Below are 21301 nucleotides of genomic sequence, written 5' to 3'. Positions count from 1 at the left end.
CAATACTTTGGTAGAATTCTGAATCATACATTGTTTGAGTTATTAATTCATGGGAAAATGTCATTCTTCACAAAGAGATGTTTTCTTAAAAATCCAGCTTATAAAATCTGATTTTCATAAATAGATTGTATTTCATTATTACTTATAGTATAACATTAGAACTACTTAACCATAATTTTTGAATATATCCTTGAATTTTAGTATAACAACAGATTCTGGAGATCATATAATCAAACACCCTCATTTATTATTGAGGAATCTGTATCCCAGAGATGGAAAATGACTTTTCTAAGAACTTTACATCAAGTCAAAGAATATCTTTAATCAGACTGTAGGTCTCCCACCTGCTAATTTAATGTTCTTTCTATGTTTTCATATTACTTTTTATACCAAGTTCAAACTTCCCACTCACTCACCCTTTCAAGCTAATACTAGATTTTCAAAAGTTGTAACACACATACACATCACTAAAAACCTCTCAAGAGTCTAAAGTGTTCCTTCTTTATTTTTATTGGAGTATAGTTGCAATATTGTGTTAGTTTATACTGTAGAGCAAAGTGAATCAGCTATATGTATACATATATCCCCTCTTTTTTGGATTTCCTTCTCATTTAGGTCACCACAGAGCACTGAGTAGAGTTCCCTGTGCTACACAGTAGGTTCTCACTAGTTATTTTATACATAGTATCAATAGTGTATATATGTCAATCCCAATCTCCCAATTCATCCCACCCCCCCCCCCTTTCGCCCTTGGTGTCTATATGTTTGTTCTCTATGTCTGTGTCTCTAGTTCTGCTTTGTAAATAAGATCGTCTGTACCAATTTTTTCAGATTCCACATATGTGTGTTAATATACAATATTTGTTTTTCTCTTTCTGACTTACTTCACTCTGTATGACAGACTCTAGGTCCATCCACGTCTGTACAAATGACCCAATTTCGCTCCTTTTTATGGCTGAGTAATATTCTGTTGTATATATGTACCACATCTTCTTTATCCATTCCTCTGTTGATGGACATTTAGGTTGCTTCCATGTCCTGGCTATTGTAAATAGTGCTGCAATGAACAATGGGGTGCATGTGTCTTTTTGAATTACGGTTTTCTCTGGGTATATGCCCAGCAGTGGGATTGCTGGGTCATATGGTAATTCTATATTTAGTTTTTTAAGGAATCTCCATACTGTTCTCCATAGTGGCTGTATCAATTTACATTCCCACCAACAATGCATGAAGGTTCCCTTTTCTCCACACCCTCTCCAGCATTTACTGTTTGTAGATTTTTTCATGATGGACATTCTGACAGGTGTCAGGTGGTACCTCATTGTAGTTTTGATTTGCATTTCTCTAATAATTAGTGATGTTGAGCATCTTTTCGTGTGTTCGTCAGCCATCTGTATGTCTTCTTTGGAGAAATGTCTATTTAGGTCTCCTTCCCATTTTTGGATTGGGTTGTTTGTTTTTATTGATACTGAGCTTCATGAGCTGTTTGTATATTTTGGAGATTAATCCTTTGTCAGTTGCTTCATTCAGAAATATTTTCTCTCATTCTGTGGGCTGTCTTTTCGTCTTGTTTATGGTTTCCTTTGTTGTGCAAAAGCTTTTAAGTTTAACTATGTCCCATTTGTTTATCTTTGTTTTTATTCTTATTACTCTAGGAGGTGGGTCAAAAAAAATCTTGCTAAGATTTATGTCAAAGAGTGTTCTGCCTATGTTTTCCTCCAAGAGTTTTATAGTGTCTGGCCTTACTCATCTTTAAGAAAGTATGTATTTTTTCACTTTACAACTTGACTGTAATATCATAATCAGAGTTCCAAATACTTTTCAATTCTAAATAAATTAATTTTTATTTTATTAACTATTCATTCATCTAATACAGCAAAAGACTCAAGAAAGAGCACATATAATGAGCCAGCTTCCAGCAGTGGTGCAGATTTACCTTCTGCCAACATTAATATATAGGGCCATGGAGTGTTGCCTTGTCGGCTTAATTTAATTTTATATCTCTAGGTTTCTACTCAAAATAGTTTTTAGCTACCCCCCAAAATAGATCATTCTGACATTCAACAAGGCAGTCATATTAGATTCTTTAGAAAGGAAAATTCAACATGTTACAATAAAAAATAAATTTAGCATTTTCATGCTGATAAAATCACCCTATAGTTTCTAGAAACTATAATAACCTTACTACACTTTTTTTTTCTCTTATGTAGTAACTTATCAAGGTTGTCTTTATACTCCAACAGACAGATACATAAGAAGTGAAAAATGTTGTCAATAGTTCACATGTTTTGTTAATGAATGTTTCCAAATACAGCCAGATGTTTGGCAGTATGCAGGATAAGCATCTGACTGACTTTTTCCACTTTTGATTCAGATAACTGGAATCATATTGACCCAGTCTAGGCCTCCTGGTTCATGAAGCTGATCTCAGAAAATTTATTGAAACTAGTTTACCAGAGGCCAAAATTACTCAGAAGAGATAAAGGGCAAAAATAAGAAAGGCTAATGCCTAATATGAATTGACTGTATTTGTTCTGAAAAATGGGGAGAAGAAAATGATAGTAAGAATAGCATATGTTATGGCAAATGATGTATTCCAAATCAACCAGACACAGCTCATTATATTTTGGGCTTAACGTATCATGCTTATAGTAATAATTCTTATCTGGGAGTAAGAGTAAAGTCATCATTTAATAAGGCAGAGAGGGGGACACATTGCCTCTTGTAATTAAATAATACAATCCAGCATATTTTCCTTCTGCCAGTAATTAGTATTTATAAAGCAGTACTCTGTTATTCATTTCAGAGGACTGTTAGTATCAGAAAGAACATATTTAAGAAGGATGGACCCAGCAATCCCTCTACTGGGCATATACCCAGAGAAAACCACAGTTCCAAAAGACACATGCGGATAGCTTCAAGACGGCAGAGGAGTAAGACGTGGAGATCACCTTCCTCCCCACAAGTACATCAAAAATACATCTACATGAGGAACAGCTCCTACAGAACACCTACTGAACGCTGGCAGAAGTCCTCAGACTTCCCCAAAGGCAAGAAACTCCCCACATACCTGGGTAGGGCAAAAGAAAAAAGAAAAAACAGAGACAAAAGAATAGGGATGGGACCTGCACCTCTGGGAGGGAGCTGTGAAGGAGGAATAGTTTCCACACACTAGGAAGCCCCTTCACTGGTGGATATGGGGGGTGGGCGGGGGGGAATCTTCAGAGCTATGGAGGAGAGCACAGCAACAGGGGTGCTGAGGGCAAAGTGGAGAGATTCCTGCACAGAGGATCACTGCTGACCAGCACTCACCAGCCTTAGAGGCTTGTCGGCTCACGTGCGGGGGCAGGTGGGGGCTGGAGGCTGAGGCTCGGGCTTCAGAAGTCAGAACCCAGGGAGAGGACAGGGGTTGGCTGCATGAACACAGCCTGAAGGGGGCTAGTGCACCACAGCTAGCCAGGAGGGAGTCTGGGAAAAAGTCTGGAACTGCCTAATAGGCAAAAGACCATTGTTTCGGGGTGCACGAGGAGAGGGGATTCAGAGTACCACCTAAACAAGCTCCAGAGATGGGCACGAGCCATGGCTACCAGCACAGAACCCAGAGACGGGCATGAAATACTAAGGCTGCTACTGCAGCCACCAAGAAGACTGTGTGCAAGCACAGGTCACTATCCACACCTGCCCTCCTGGAAGCCTGTATAGCCCGCCGCTGCCAGGGTCCCGTGATCCAGGGACAACTACCCCAGGAGAACACACGGCGCACCTCAGGCTGTTGCAACATCATGCCAGCCTCCACCACCGCAGGCTCGCCCAGCATTCTGTACCCCTCCCTCCCCCTGGCCTGAGTGAGCCAGAGTCCCCAAATCAGCTGCTCCTTTAACCCTGTCCTGTCTGAGCGAAGAACAGATGCCCTCAGGCAACCTACATGCAGAGGCGGGGCCAAATCCAAAGCTGAACCCCAGGAGCTGTGTGAACAAAGAAGAGAAAGGGAAATCTCTCCATGCAGCCCCAGGAGCAGTGGATTAAATCTCTACAATCAAATTAATGTACCCTGCATCTGTGGAATACCTGAATAGAGAATGAATCATCCCAAAATTGAGGTGATGGACTTTGGGAGCAACTATAGACGTGGGGTTTGTTTTCTGTATCTAATTTGTATCTGGTTTTATGTTTATCTTACTTTAGTATTTAGAGCTTCTTATCATTGGTAGATTTGTTTATTGATTGAGTTGCTCTCTCCCTTTTTTATATATATATATATATATTTTTTTCCTTTTTCTCCCTTTGTGAGTGTGTATGTATATGCTTCTATGTGTGATTTTGTCTGTATAGCTTTGTTTTTACCATTTGTCCTAGGGTTCTTTCTGTTGGTTTTTTGGGTTTTTTTTTAGTATAGTTTTTAGCACTTGTTATCATTGGTGGGTTTGTTTTTTGGTTTGGTTGCTCTCTTCTTTCTTTCTTTAGTTTACTGCTTTTTTATTTTTAATAATATATATTTTATTTTTGATTTTAATAACTTTATTTTATTTTTCTTTCTTTCTTTTTCTTCCTTCCTTTTCTTCTGAGCCATGTGGCTGACAGGGTCTAGGTGCTCCGGCCGGGTGTCAGGCCTAAGCCTCTGAGGTGGGAGAGCTGAATTCAGGACATTAGACCACAGAGACCTCCCAGAGCCATGTAATATCAAATGGTGAGAGCTCTCTCAGAGATCTCCAGCTCAACGTGAAGACCCAGCTCCACTCAACGACCAGCAAGCTACAGTGCTGGACACCCTATGCCAAACAACTAGCAAGACAGGAACACAACACCACCCATTAGCAGAGAGGCTGCCAAAAATCACAATAAGTTCACAGAGACCTCAAAACACACCACCGGATGCGGTACTGCCCACCTGAAAGACAAGACCTAGCCTCATCCACAAGAACACAGGCACCAGTCCCCTCCACCAGGAAGCCTACACAACCCACTGAACCAACCTCACCCACTGGGGGCAGACACCAAAAACAACGGGAACTATGAACCTCTAGCCTGTGAAAAGGAGACCCCAAACACAGTAAGTTAAGTGAAATGAGAAGACAGAGAAATACACAGCAGACGAAGGAGCAAGATAAAAACCCACCATACCAAACAAACGAAGAGGAAATAGGCAGTCAATCTGAAAAAGAATTCAGAATATGATAGTAAAGACGGTCCAAAATCTTGGAAATAGAATATACAAGAAACATTTAAGAAGGACCTAGAAGAACTAAAGAACAAACAAACAATGATGAACAACACAATAAATGAAATTTAAAATTCTCTAGAAGGAATCAATAGCAGAAAGACTGAGGCAGAAGAACGGATAAGTGACCTGGAAGATAAAATAGTGGAAATAACTACTGCAGAGCAGGATAAAGAAAAAAGAATGAAGAGAATTGAGGACAGTCTCAGAGACCTCTGGGACAACATTAAACGCATCAACATTCGAATTATAGGGGTCCCAAAAGAAGAAGAGAGAGAAAAAGGCACTGAGAAAATATTTGAAGAGATTATACTTGAAAACTTCCCTAATATGGGAAAGGAAATAGTCGGTCAAGTCCACAAGCACAGAGAGTGCCATACAGGATAAATCCAAGGCGAAACACATCAAGACACATATTAATCAAAGTATCAAAAATTAAATACAAAGAAAAAATATTAAAAGCAGCAAGGGAAAAGCAACAAATAACATACAAGGGAACCCCTATATGGTTAACATCTGATCTTTCAGCAGAAACTCTACAAGCCCAAAGGGAGTGGCAGGACATATTTAAAGTGATGAAAGGGAAAAACTGACAACCAAAATTACTCTACCCAGCAAGGATCTCTTTCAGAATCAACAGGAAATTAAAACCTCTACAGAAAAGCAAAAGTTAAGAGAATTCAGCACCACCAAACCAGCTTTACAATAAATGCTAAAGGAACTTCTCTAAGTGGGAAACACAAGAGAAAGGAAAACACCTACAATAACAAACCCAAAACAATTAAGAAAATATCGATAACTACCTTAAAGGTAAATGGATTAAATGCTCCAACAAAAGACATAGACTGGCTGAACGGATACAAACACAAGACCTGTATATATGCTGTCTACAAGAGGCCCACTTCAGACCTAGGGACACATGCAGACTGAAAGTGAGGGGATGGAAAAAGATATTCCATGCAAATGGAAATCAAAAGAAAGCTGGAGTATCAATTCTCATATCAGACGAAATAGACTTTAAAATAAAGACTATTACAAGAGACAAAGAAGGGCACTACATAATGATCAAGGGATCAATCCAAGAAGAAGATATAACAACTGTAAATATTTATGCATCCAAGATAGGAGCACCTCAATACATAAGGCAAATGCTAACAGCCATAAAAGGGGAAATCGACAGTAACACAATCATAGTAGGGGACTTTAACACCCCACTTTCACCAATGGACAGATCATCCAAAATAAAAATATAAAAGGAAACACAAGCTTTAAATGATACATTAAACAAGATGGACTTAATTGATATTTATAGGATATTCCATCCAAAAGCAACAGAATACACTTTCTTCTCAAGTGCTCATGGAACATTCTCCAGGATAGATCATATCTTGGGTCACAAATGAAGCCTTGGTAAATTTAAGAAAATTGAAATCTTATCAAGTATCTTTTCCATCGACAACGCTATGAGACTAGATATCCATTACAGGAAAAAACCTGTGAAACATACAAACACATGGAGGCTAAACAATACACTACTAAATAACCAAGAGATCACTGAAGATATCAAAGAGGAAATCAAAAAATACCTAGAAACAAATGACAATGAAAACAGGACGACCTCAAACCTATGGGATGCAGCAAAAGTAGTTCTAAGAGGGAAGTTGATAGCAATACAATCCTACCTCAAGAAAGAAGAAACATCTCAAATAAACAACCTAACCTTACACCTAATGCAATTAGAGAAAGAAGAACAAAAAAAACCCCAAAGTTAGCAGAAAGAAAGAAATCATAAAGATCAGATCAGAAATAAATGAAAAAGAAATGAAGGAAACAGTAGCTGAGATCAGTAAAAGGAAAAGCTGGTTCTTTGAGAAGATAAGCAAAATTGATAAATCACTAGCCATACTCATAAAGAAAAACGGAAGAAGGCTCAAATCAATAGAATTAGCAAAGAAGAAGGAGAAGTAACAACTGACACTGCAGAAATACAAAGGATCATGAGAGATTACTATAAGTAACTGTATGCCAATAAAATGGACAACCTGGAAGAAATGGACAAATTCTTAGAAAAGCACAACCTCCTGAGCCTGAACCAGCAAGAAATAGAAAATATAAACAGACCAACCACAAGCACTGAAATTGAAACTGTGATTAAAAATCTTCCAACAAACAAAAGCCCAGGACCAGATGGCTTCACAGGCGAATTCTATCAAACATTTAGAGAAGAGCTAACACCTATCCTTCTCAAACTCTTCCAAAATATAGCAGAGTGAGGAACACTCTCAAACTCATTCTACGAGGCCACCACCACCCTGATACCAAAACCACACAAAGATGTCACAAAAAAGATAAATATAGACCAATATCACTGATGAACATAGATGCAAAAATCGCTAACAAATTCCTAGCAAACAGAATCCAACAGCACATTAAAAGATTCATACACCATGATCAAGAGAGGTTTATCCCAGAAATGCAAGGATTCTTCAATATATGCAAATCAATCAATGTGATAAACCATATTAACAAATTGAAGGAGAAAAATCATATGATCATGTCAGTAGATGCAGAAAAAGCTTTCAAAAAAATTCAACACCCATTTATGATAAAAACTCTCCAGAAAGTAGGCATAGAGGGAACCTACCTCAACATAATAAAGGCCATATATGACAAACCCACAGCCAACATCATTCTCAAAGGTGAAAAACTGAAACCATTTCCACTAAGATCAGGAACAAGACAAGGTTGCCCACTCTCACCACTATTATTCAACATAGTTTTGGAAGTTTTAGCCACAGAAATCAGAGAAGAAAAGAAATAAAAGGAATTCAAATTGGAAAAGAAGAAGTAAAGTTGTTACTGTTTGCAGATGACATGATACTATACATAGAGAATCCCAAAGATGCTACCAGAAAACTACTGGAGCTAATCAGTGAATTTGGTGAAGTAGCAGGATATAAAATTAATGCACAGAAATCTCTTGCATTCCTATACACTAATGATGAAAAATCTGAAAGAGAAATTAAGGAAACACTCCCATTTACCTTTGCAACAAAAAGAATAAAATACCTAGGAATAAAGCTACTTAAGGAGACAAAAGACCTATATGCAGAAAACTATAAGACACTGATGAAAGAAATTAAAGATGATACAAACAGATGGACAGATATACCATGTTCTTGATTGGGAAGATTCAACATTGTGAAAATGACTATACTACCCAAAGCAATCTACAGATTCAATGCAATCCCTATCAAACTACCAATAGCATTTTTCACAGAACTAGAACAAAAAAGTTGACAATTTGTATGGAAACACAAAAGACCCCGAATAGCCAAGGCAATCTTGAGAAAGAAAAACGGAGCTGGAGGAATTAGGTTCCCTGACTTCAGAATATACTACAAAGCTACAGTCATCAAGACAGTATGATACTGGCACAAAAACAGAAATATAGATCAATGGAACAGGACAGAAAGCCCAGAGATAAACCCATGCACATATCACCTTATCTTTGATAAAGGAGGAAAGAATATACAATGGGGAAAAGACAGCCTCTTCCGTAAGTGGTGCTGGGAAAACTGGACAGCTACATGTAAAAGAATGAAATTGGAACACTCCCTAACACTATACACAAAAAAAAACTCAAAATGGATTAAAGATCTAAATGTAAGGCCAGACACTATAAAACTCTTAGAGGAAAACATATGCAGAACACTGCATGACATAAATCACAGCAAGATCCTTTTTTGACCCCCCGCCTAGAGAAATGGAAATAAAAACTAAAATAAACAAATGGGACCTAATGAAACTTAAAAGCTTTTGCACAACAAAGGAAACCATAAACAAGACGAAAAGACGCCCCTCAGAATGGGAGAATATATTTGCAAATGAAGCAACTGACAAAGGATTAATCTCCAAAATATACAGACAGCTCATGTAGTTCAATATCAAAAAAAGAAAAAACCCAATCCAAAAATGGGCAGAAGACCTAAGTAGACATTTCTCCAAAGAAGATATACAGATTGCCAACAAACACATGAAAGGATGCTCAACATCACTAATCATTAGAGAAATGCAAATCAAAACTACAATGAAGTATCACCTCACACCGGTCAGAATGGCCATCATCAAAAAATCTACAAACAATAAATGCTGGAGAGGGTGTGGAGAAAAGGGAACCCTCTTGCATTGTTGGTGGGAATGTAAATTGATACAGCCACTATGGAGAACAGTATGGAGGTTCCTTAAAAAACTAAAAATAGAACTACCATACGACCGAGCAATCCCACTACTGGGCATATACCCTGAGAAAACCATAATTCAAAAAGAGTCATGGACCACAATGTTCATTGCAGCTCTATTTACAATAGCCAGGACATGGAAGCAACCTAAGTGTCCATCGACAGATGAATAGATAAAGAAGATGTGGCATATGTATACAATGGATTATTACACAGCTATTAAAAGAAATGAAATTGAGTTATATGTAGTGAGGTGGATGGACCTAGAGACTGTCATACAGAGTGAAGTAAGTCAGAAAGAGAAAAATAAATACCGTATGCTAACACATATATATGGAATCTTAAAAAAAAATGGTTCTGAAGAACCTAGGGGCAGGACAGGAATAAGAGGCAGATGTAGAGAATGGACTTGAGGACACGGGGAGAGGGAATGGTAAGCTGGGAAGATGTGAGTGAGTGGCATGGACATATATACACTACCAAATGTAAAATAGATAGCTAGTGGGAAGCAGCCGCATAGCACATGGAGATCAGCTTGGTGTTTTGTGACCACCAAGAGGGGTGGGATAGGGAGGGTGGGAGGGAGACGCAAGAGGGAGGGGATATGTGGATATATGTTTATGTATAGCTGATTCACTTTGTTATACAGCAGAAACTAACACACCATTGTGAAGCAATTATACTCCAATAAAGATGTTAAAAAAAATATGTACAGCTGCATGTAAAGGATGTTTTAAAAAATCTATCATGCCATTCTGTGTGTGTATATGTACAGGTATGGAATTAAACACATAAGAATACATAAAAAATAAGTCACATGCACCCCAATGTTCATTGCAGCACTATTTACAATAGCCAGGTCATGGAAGCAACCTAAATGCCCATCGACAGACAAATGGTTAAAGAAGAAGTGGTACATATATACAATGGAATATTACTCAGTCATAAAAAGGAACGAAACTGGGTCATTTGTACAGACGTGGATGGACCTAGAGACTGTCATACAGAGTGAAGTAAGTCAGAAAGAGAAAAACAAATATCGTATATTAATGCATTTTTGTGTAATCTATTAAAATGGTACAGCTGCACCGGATTGCAAGGTAGAAATAGAGACAGAGATGTAGAGAACAAACATATGGACACCAAGCGGAAAAAGCAAGGGGGGTGGGGTGGTGGTGGGATGAATTCGGAAATTGGGATTGACATATATACACTAATATGTATAAAATAGATAACTAGTAAGAACCTGCTGTATAAAAAATAAATAAATAAAATAAAATTAAAAAAAATAAAAATAAGAAGGATGATTGTCCATGACATACATCATAATGGACTACTGTGAAGCATCTTGAAAGAGGAAATATAGTGATCTTGGGACCTTGTCCTAATTAAGAACAGGAATGAGACTCATGACTCACTATGAGTAAGGCAAGAATTTCTGAGTTCTTCACCCATCCACCTATCTGTCCTTAGTGACCAAAAATTTTTTAGATAGCTAGCTGTAAGGAATGCTGTCTGTAATAACACTACCTTATCCACACAGGAATTGAAACTGCTACTCGGTCCTCACCAATACCATGTGCTAAATATCTATTAATAAACTCGTGAAAACAAAAGTCAACCTGGACACCAGGACTGACTTGATTATTCCCATAAATCTAAGAAAATAAGTGACAGATTAAATGACCCAGACCCTGTCATAAAATACATCTCAGAACAGAAATGATCAAGGGAAAAAGTATGTGTGATTGTGTTACAAGTTGAACTACTGAATTTTTCATGGGCAATATTTTTACTTAAAAGAATGACTGATGAGACAAACTGTAGTTATTCAACTTGGGTATCTGGCAGGCATTTTATTTAAAATCAACAAAGTAAGCCTATCAATTCAAGGAAAAAGCAACTGATGTTAGTTGTTAGCAATGATAAAATTGAGCTTTCAAGTGAATGTTAGAATTTTAAACTCATCTATCACTGTGCATTTGACAGCTTATCAACACTCAATAATTTTTATGATGAAATTGATGATATTAACAAATGTCATTTTTTGGTGTTGTAAAATAAAACGTGTAAATATTTGGAAAGATCTACATACACAGTGAAGCAATATTTTCCGACTGACCAATGCACGAAGATACAAAATTGTGTATGAGCAAAACATCTATTCACAGCACACAACAGACTTGTGGATTTTAATATTACTGAATATTCAAAATTTCACTGATATGGTTTTGGACTCCACTTCTCTAGTTGTGGTATATTTCAAAGAATATCGACAATTATCTGAAAAATCTATGGAAATTCTCTTTTTCCAACCACCTGTATGTGAGATGTCAGCTTTTACTCATATACTTCAACCTAAACAACATATGGCAACAGATTGAATGCAGAAGCAGATATGAGAATCCAGCTGTTTTCCATTAAGCAAGATGGAAAATGGCTATTTTCATTAAAATTTGTTTCTTATATTAACATCTAATAGTTTTCTTACTTTTTAAATGAAGTAATAAATATTTTAAATTTTGGGGGTTTAATTTCTAATACATCATACATTGAATGACACAATCCAACTAAGCAAAAGCTTTTTGGGGTCTTCAATGTTTAAGAGTATAAAGACATCCTGAGACCAAAATGTTTAAGAACCACTGTTCCAGGCACTTATTAGTGTCACAGCAACTCATATAGAGAAACTTACCTCATTTTCTTTAGGATTTGGAATGTATGGCTGCAATGGTTCTATTTGGACTTCAGCCTGAATCGAATGAAATACTTCATCATTATCTGATGATTCATCTTCCTTTTCCTTGAAACAAAAAGGAAAATAAGTATTTTACTTGTTGTTAAACCGTAAATAATACGAGCAATTCCCATCATCTTAATGTTCAATTAAAAAAATAATTTTCAAATATTCAAATTGATTTAAGCCTGTAGTTTCTAATAGTTTTTGGTCCTGGATCCCTTTCAGAATCTGAGTAATGCTACAGATTCTCTGTAGAAAACTGCATACAGACAGACACATGTCTCTGCAAGTATTTTCAGGGGGATCACTGGCCACCTGCAACTCACCTATTAGACCCAGGTTAAAAGTCTCTGGTCTAAAGCTTAACTCATAGCCCCAAACTGTCACATTTAATAAGCGGTTATAACTACAAAGTTTGGCCCTCCTGTGCAGTGGAAGATCTGCAACACAGAAGTGCAAATATTTCTTCTTGATTGACTCCTAGCAGTTTAGGAAAGTTTCTGTTTTCCCATTTAAGCCAACTGATATTTCTCCAACTCAAAGGGAATAATGGGAATGTGTTTTCTTTCCTTCTAATGAGTTGAAGCACTCACATATGTCTTTAAACTCTAATAAATTTTCAGGTATTTCAAAAGACCTATGACTTTGACTAGAACATCAATAATTTTCTTTTTCTTTATGTTTTCTTTAAGAGTTACACATAAAGGCAGGAATGTCTATACAAGATCCTAGGGTCATGGGATTAGTAACTATTATTTAGTAACTTTTTCTTCCATTTTAGAATGGCTTCTCACATAAATATTTAAAACACTGAATGCCAATAAGTATGGGTCATGCTACTAATACTATGAGTCTTGCAGAAATGCATAAAAGTCTTTTTAAAAAATGCAAAGCCCATTAGATCCAATTGTTACTAAGGCTCATTTTGGAATAGTCATTAGCATTTTAGATGCCTTAATGTCAGGCAAATATCAGCATTCCAGACTCATGCCACCCTTTCTCTATTTGGTTTCTTTTGCTTCTTATCTTCCTGTTTTTTGGGGGACTAGACATTCATTTCCCCTTTTGGGCCTTTCTTTTCTTTTTGCTTTTACCTTTTGTCATGTTAAACATGTCAGGGAAATAGTATTTGCTCAATTAACTCAATGGACAAAAACCAAAAGTCTCCCTTATTCAGACGTTCAGACAAGGTTCATTTGTAATAACTACATTAATTATTATTAGGTAAATGGATATTGATACCAGGGTTTAATTTAGGATCCTCACAATGATTCCTTTTATGTAAATTGATGCTATGAAGTATTAGGAAACAACTGCTCTCCTGGTCTTTTTGACCTCTATAATTTGCTTACGAAGCCCACAAACCCTTCAGGATCAGATTAGATTTGCCAGATTGTATCCATCAACTCCAGCCCAATTATATCCATTTATATTAGAGAATTTTGAAAGAATGAAGTTTTGTTGACTAAACCAAAATAAGATAAAGAGATTAACATATTGCACCCCACATTTCAGAAGAGTGCAGAGATGAATTTGTAACTTGTGTCATGTTCTATGCAGGTACTTCATCAATTATGTAAAATGAGTGAAACATAAGTGAGACAAGTCATACTTATGGTAACCATGTACAAAATGTTTTAGAAAATGCTTTTCCTTCTCAGTTTGACCTTTAACATCCTGATGTACAAAAGCTAGTGCAATTCTCTTAAATAATACATTCAGCATTCTATGGGAAGGAAGAGCAAAATAAACTTAGAGGTTGGAGGAACAAAACCAAATTTGTTTTTGTGTTTATTTTTAATGAATTATATTTGAACTTTTGACCTATGAAAGTAATTTTTAAAGATCCAGTATAGTAACTTTAAATGTGCATATGATGTCCCTTTATTGGTTAAGGGAATAATAGGTAGAAATTTAACTAATAATTAAAGCTATATCTCTACAGAGATATTAAGCAATTACCTGGGTCATTCAAGCAAATTTTTCCTTCTCAAATTTAGTCACAATTATCTGGAAATTTCAGGATAATTTATTTGAAGCACAAATTATTTAGTTAATCTTCTCTGGGACACAAGGAATATTTATTTCATTTGGTTTTTACAGAGGGAACAGTTGAGTATGAACTAGCATATTTTCTCTGCATATTTGACTTAGGAAAAATATCAGAAACTCTTACATTTGCAACTTGTCTCAATTCTTCCTCATGCTGATTAAAGATATCCTCCCATCTGCGTTGGCGCCTTTGCCTATGGGCTTCTAAATCTGATAGCTCATACTCTTCAGGTCTGCGTGACAACTTTGCCCGGAACCTCTTTGGTGATAGTCTTTTTGCCAATGCCTGCCTTAGACTAGAAACTTTTGATTTTTTCTTCCGTGCTTGTTCTGGTTGAGAGTAAAACACGTCTGATGACAGGTTTTCCATCAGGGTTTGCAGTAGACCAAGCGGCTTTGAGTTATGTGAGTTTGGTGCTCGAAGTAAGTCTCTTGATAGTCCCTCTATCAGTGCTTGAACAGAGCCAACTGCCTGCGTGGGCTCTAGTGCCCAGGCCTGTGCTTGAGGTGACCTTTCATTTTGCCCCTCTACTGGAATGAGCACCTGAGTATCCAAATGTAGTGGCAACAGCACGTGGTGGTTCTGTGACAGTAGGGGCAGGAATACCTGGGCATGTACTCGTAATGACTCAGGTTCCTCTGCCTCTGTCTCTGCCTGTGTAGGCTCAGCAGCCTGTTCCTGTACCTCTGGCTGCTCGGGTGCCCTGTTCTGCTCCAGCTGCTGTTCAGGTACCTGGTTCTGTCTCTGCTGTTGTTCAGGGACCTGGCCCTGCCTTTGCTGTTGTTCAGGTACCTGATCTTGCCCTTGAAATTCCTCTGGTACCTGGTCCAGATCCTGCGGCTCTCCTGAGGCCTGGGGCTGGGCCTGATCCTGCTGCCCTTTGGGTACCTGGGCCTCTACCTGTAGAGGCCTAGGGGCCTTAACCTGAGTCTGTAGTGGCATAAGCATCCAGGCTGTCCTCCGTAGTCGTGGAGGTGCCTTCATCTGCATCTGTAGTGGCCTAGATGCCTTAGCCTTAACCTGAGCCTGTAGTGGCATGAACACCCGAGCTGCCCCCTGTAGTCGCTGAGGTGCCTGGGCTTGCCCCTGTAGAGGCCTCGGTGCACTGTCATGAGCCTGTAGTGGCATGAACACCCTGGCTGCTCCCTGGAGATGCTGAAGGGCCTGAACCTGTGGCTCTTCTCGATCAGGTAACCACCTTGGCTGAGAGGGTTCTCCATGCAGGACTCTAAGTGGTCTGCATCTACTGCTGGTAGGCAATCTCAGAAGCTCGTGAGTACAAGAAGGTCCCCTAGAAATAAACATACAAATGACTGCTGCACAATTAGAGTTGTCAGTAGAGTGAAGTCATTCAGGGGAAATGCTTTTATTTTAAAAGATGAACATTTTCTGCAATAAAGGTATTTTCGGTAAATCTTTCTTGAATCATTCCTGTAATGTCTGAAAGTCTTTGCATTACTAATATATTCAGTACTAATGGTCTTATAATATACTTGATCATTCTATTACCAGAAATTAAGGACTCTTTGGGTAGTAATAAAAACTTTTCCTCAACATTTCCACTCAAATATCTCTTGCAAATACAGATCTGTTTTTATTTTATCAGAAAGGATTAAGTTTTCTGAGTCACATACAACAGTATGGAATCAACTGTCTTACATGAATTGCTAACATCAAATTATATATGTAATTTGTCTAACGCACCTGAATCTTCTCATGGTATACTGCTCCTTAATAGCTTCTTCTCTTTCAAAGATCAGAGGTATTCCTTTTTATGAAAGAGAAAAAAATGCATAACAAACAACAGAGATTAAGATAATCCACCTTAGTCAATGTGCACCCTTTACTACAGGAAGCTGAGTGAATTTATAAGGACAAGAGGACTGTAACCCTTCACACAATGCCTAGTTGGTGATGGAGACAATATCCTTGTTCCTAGGCCTACTTCTGCAGCACGGTGCAGCTATTCCATAGAGACTAATTTCTCTCAGCATAGGAAAAAATATTTAGCAATCTGATTTCTGCTATTCTAAAGAGGAAAAATTGAGAAAGGTAAAAAGAGAAAGGGCCAAGAGAAACTAGATGGTTGGTGAGCATGGCTTACAGGTGTGTACTCTGGATTTAAGGACTTTATGGCTTGGGCCCACACCTATCTTTGGTCCTTTCAATGAGAAGGTAAAAATCTAAATTCTGGATTTTACACTTGACACACTGAAAATGTTTGGCATCTTTCCTGTCAGCTGTGCAGTACTGAAATATAGAAGCTTAAAAATAAAAGAGTTTTCTTTTGAATTTCCTATATTAAAGAGTTTAGGAATGCGGCCTCCACTTTTCATGCACCGCCTCAGGGAGCACTAGCCTCATGAAAAAGCTCAGGGTAAAGGCACAGCTGCCAAAGCAGGAGTGAGAGACACTTGACACCAGGAGGGAGATCCCAAAGAGGCCGCAGCTGCAGGAGGCGGGAGTCCTGGTCACTGTTGGCCTTCCCTGAGGGCTTCGACTGGGCCCCTCAGGCCGTGCACCGGCTGAGCACCACACGCCCCATGGACCTGTCTTGCCTCACGTCACCCAAGAGTCGCCCTGTTGCCTAAATGAGCTGAAGTCTGAAAATTGCTCAGCAGGACCAGGCATAGCATGAGCCTCCTATCTTGTGGTTTCACTTGCCAAGGACCACTATCTTGATAATTCCGTGTGTCTGACAGGGTCTTGGTGCTCCAGCCTGGTGTCAGGCCTGAGGCTCTGAGGTGGGAGGACTCAGTTCAGGACACTGGTCCACCAGAGACCTCCTGGCCCCACGTAATATCAATCAGCAAAAGCTCTCCCAGAGATCACCATCTCAATGCTAAGACCCAGCTCCACCCAACAGCCAGCAAGTCCCAGTGCTGGACGCCCCATGCCAAACAACTAGCAAGACAGGAACACAACCCCACCCATTAGCAGAGAGGCTGCCTAAAATCATAATAAGTTCACAGACATCCCCAAACACACCACCAGACGTAGCCCTGCCCACCTGAAAGATAAGATCTAGCCTCATCCACCAGAACACAGGCACCAGTCCCCTCCACCAGGAAGCATACACAACCCACTGAACTAACCTCACCCACTGGGGGCAGACACCAAAAACAACGGGAACTATGAACCTCTAGCCTGTGAAAAGGAGACCCCAAACACAGTAAGTTAAGCGAAATGAGAAGACAGAGAAATACACAGCAGATGAAGGAGCAAGATAAAAACCCACCATACCAAACAAACGAAGAGGAAATAGGCAGCCAACCTGAAAAACAATTCAGAATATGATAGTAAAGATGATCCAAAATCTTGGAAATAGAATATACAAGAAACATTTAAGAAGGACCTAGAAGAACTAAAGAGCAAACAAACAATGATGAACAACACAATAAATGAAATTTAAAATTCTCTAGAAGGAATCAATAGCAGAAAGACTGAGGCAGGAGAACGAATAAGTGACCTGGAAGATAAGATAGTGGAAATAACTACTGCAGAGCAGGATAAAGAAAAAAGAATGAAGAGAATTGAAGACAGTCTCAGAGACTTCTGGGACAACATTAAATGCACCAACATTCGAATTATAGGGGTCCCAAAAGAAGAAGAGAGAGAAAAAGGCACTGAGAAAATATTTGAAGAGATTATACTTGAAAACCTCCCTAATATGGGAAAGGAAATAGTCAATCAAGTCCACCAGCACAGAGAGTCCCATACAGGATAAATCCAAGGCAAAACACATCAAGACACATATTAATCAAAATATCAAAAATTAAATACAAAAAAAAATATTAATAGCAGCAAGGGAAAAGCAACAAATAACATACAAGGGAACCCCTATATGGTTAACATCTGATCTTTCAGCAGAAACTCTACAAGCCCAAAGGGAGTGGCAGGACATATTTAAAGTGATGAAAGGGAAAAACCGACAACCAAGATTACTCTACCCAGCAAGGATCTCATTCAGATTCAACGGGAAATTAAAACCTTTACAGACAAGCAAAAGTTAAGAGAATTCAGAACCACCAAACCAGCTTTACAACAAATGCTAAAGGAACTTCTCTAGGCAGGAAACACAAGAGAAGGAAAACACCTACAAAAACAAACCCAAAACAATTAAGAAAATGTTAATAGAAACATATATATTGATAATTACTTTAAATGTAAATGGGTCAAATGATCCAACCAAAAGACACAGACTGGCTGAATGGATACAAAAACAAGACCTGTGCATATGCTGTGTACAAGAGACCCACTTTAGACCTAGGGACACATATAGACTGAAAATGAGGGGATGGAAAAAGATATTCCATGCAAATGGAAATCAAAAGGAAGCTGGAGTATCAATTCTCATATCAGACGAAATAGACTTTAAAATAAAGACTATTACAAGAGACAAAGAAGGACACTACATAATGATCAAGGGATCAATCCAAGAAGAAGATATAACAATTGTAAATATTTATGCACCCAACATAGGAGCACCTCAATGCATAAGGCAAATGTTAACAGCCATAAAAGGTGAAATTGACAGTAACACAATCATAGTAGGGGACATTAACACCCCACTTTCACCAATGGACAGATCATCCAAAATGAAACTAAATAAGGAAACACAAGCTTTAAATGATACATTAGACAAGGTGGACTTAATTGATTTTATAGGACATTCCATCCAAAAACAACAGAATACACTTTCTTCTCAAGTACTCATGGAACATCCTCCAGGATAGATCATATCTTGGGTCACAAATGAAACCTTGGCACATTTAAGAAACTTGAAATTGTATCAAGTATCTTCTCCCACCACAACGTTATGAAACTAGATATATATTACAGGAAAGAAACCGTAAAAAATACAAACACATGGAGGATAAATACTATGCTACTAAATAACCAAGAGATCACTGAAGATATCAAAGAGGAAATCAAAAAATACCTAGAAACAGATGACAATGAAAACACAGTGACCCAAAAGCTATGGGGTGCAGCAAAAGCAGTTCTAACAGGGAAGTTTATAGCAATAAAAACCTACCTCAAGAAAAGAGAAAAATCTCAAAGAAACAACCTAACCTTACACCAAAAGCAATTATAGAAAGAACAACAACAACAAAAAACAACCCAAAGTTAGCAGAAGGAAAGAAACCATAAAGATCAGATCAGAAGTAAATGAAAAAGACATGAAGAAAACGAGAGCAAAGATCAATAAAACTAAAAGCTGGTTATTTGAGAAGATAAACAAAATTGATAAACCACTAGCCTGATTTATCAAGAAAAAAAGGGAGAAGACTCAAATTAACAGAATTAGAAATGAAAACGGAGAAGTAACAACTGACACTGCAGAAACACAAACGATCATGAGAGATTACTACAAGCAACTATATGCCAATAAAATGGACAACCTGGAAGAAATGGACAAATTCTTAGAAAAACACAACCTTCAGAGACTGAACCAGGAAGGAATAGAAAATATAAACAGACCAATCACAAGCGCTGAAATTGAAACTGTGATTAAATATCTTCCAACAAACAAAAGCCAAGGACCAGATGGCTTCACAGGCGAATTCTATCAAACATTTAGAGAAGAGATAACACCTATCTTTCTCAAACTCTTCCAAAATATAGAAGAGGGAGGAACACTCTCAAACTCATTCTATGAGGCCACCATCACCCTGATACCAAAACCAGACAAAGATGTCACAAAGAAAGAAAACTATAGGCCAATATCACTGATGAACATAGATGTAAAAATCCTCAACAAAATACTAGCAAACAGAATCCAACAGTACATTAAAAGGATCATATACCATGATCAAGTAGGGTTTATGCAGGGATGCAAGGATTCTTCAATATATGCAAATCAATCAATGTGAAACACCATATTAAAAAATTGAAGGATAAAAACCATATGATATCTCAAAAGATGCAGAAAAGATTTCGACAAAATTCAACACCCATTTAGGATAAAAATCCTCCAAAAAGTATTCATAGAGGGAACTTACCTCAACATAATAAAGTCATATATGACAAACCCACAGCCAACATTGTTCTCAATGGTGAAAAACTGAAACCGTTTCCACTAAGATCAGGAACAAGACAAGGTTGCCCACTCTCACCACTATTATTCAACATAGTTTTGGAAGTTTTAGCCACAGAAATCAGAGAAGAAAAGAAATAAAAGGAATTCAAATTGGAAAAGAAGAAGTAAAGTTGTTACTGTTTGCAGATGACATGATACTATACATACAGAGTCCTAAAGACTCTACCAGAAAACTACTAGAGCTAATCAATGAATTGGTAAAGTAGCAGGATACAGAATTAATGCACAGAAATCTCTTGCATTCCTATACACTAATGATGAAAAATCTGAAAGAGAAATTAAGGAAACACTCCCATTTACCTTTGCAACAAAAAGAATAAAATACCTAGGAATAAACCTACCTAAGGAGACAAAAGACCTGTATGCAGAAAACTATAAGACACTGATGAAAGAAATTAAAGATGATACAAACAGATGGAGAGATATACCATGTTCTTGGATTGGAAGAATCAACATTGTGAAAATGACTATACCACCCAAAGCAATCTACAGATTTAATGCAATCCCTATCAATCTACCAATGGCATTTTTCAGAGAACTAGAACAATAAATTTCACAATTTGTATGGAAACAAAAAAGACCATGAATAGCCAGAGCAACCTTGATAAAGAAAAACGGAGCTGGAGGAATCAGGCTCCCTGAATTCAGACTATACTACAAAGCTACAGTAATCAAGACAGTATGGTACTGGCACAAAAAGAGAAATATAGATCAATGGAACAGGATAGAAAGCCCAGAGATAAACCCACACACATATGGTCACCTTATGTTTGATAAAGGAGGTAAGAATATACAATGGAGAAAAGACAGCCTCTTCAATAAGTGGTGCTGGGAAAACTGGACAGCTACATGTAAAAGAATGAAATTAGAACACTCCCTAACACCATGCACAAAAATAAAATCAAAATGGATTAAAGACCTAAATGTAAGGCCAGACACTATAAAA

At 37.9% G+C, this 21301-nt stretch overlaps 1 protein-coding gene and 1 long non-coding RNA gene across 8 annotated transcripts in view; one reads left to right on the top strand and one right to left on the bottom strand.

The window, feature by feature from the left end:
- NRK (Nik related kinase) overlaps positions 1-21301 on the bottom strand; it is a 144545-nt gene that overhangs the window by 33418 nt on the left and 89826 nt on the right. For all 7 annotated transcript variants that reach the window (XM_082447509.1, XM_082447511.1, XM_082447513.1 and 4 more), the window contains 3 exons: positions 15957-16020; positions 14376-15543; positions 12155-12262 (listed from right to left, as the gene is read on the bottom strand). In XM_082447509.1, coding sequence (XP_082303635.1) covers positions 12155-12262; positions 14376-15543; positions 15957-16020 — 1340 coding nt within the window. The remainder of the gene's footprint in view (positions 1-12154; positions 12263-14375; positions 15544-15956; positions 16021-21301) is intronic.
- LOC309653276 overlaps positions 1-21301 on the top strand; it is a 212144-nt gene that overhangs the window by 140522 nt on the left and 50321 nt on the right. The window lies entirely within an intron of this gene.

This window comes from Balaenoptera physalus, assembly GCF_965194825.1.
Source record: "Balaenoptera physalus genome assembly, chromosome: X".
NCBI classification, from domain to species: domain Eukaryota; kingdom Metazoa; phylum Chordata; class Mammalia; order Artiodactyla; family Balaenopteridae; genus Balaenoptera; species Balaenoptera physalus.
This window is presented reverse-complemented; position numbering and strand designations above follow the sequence as displayed.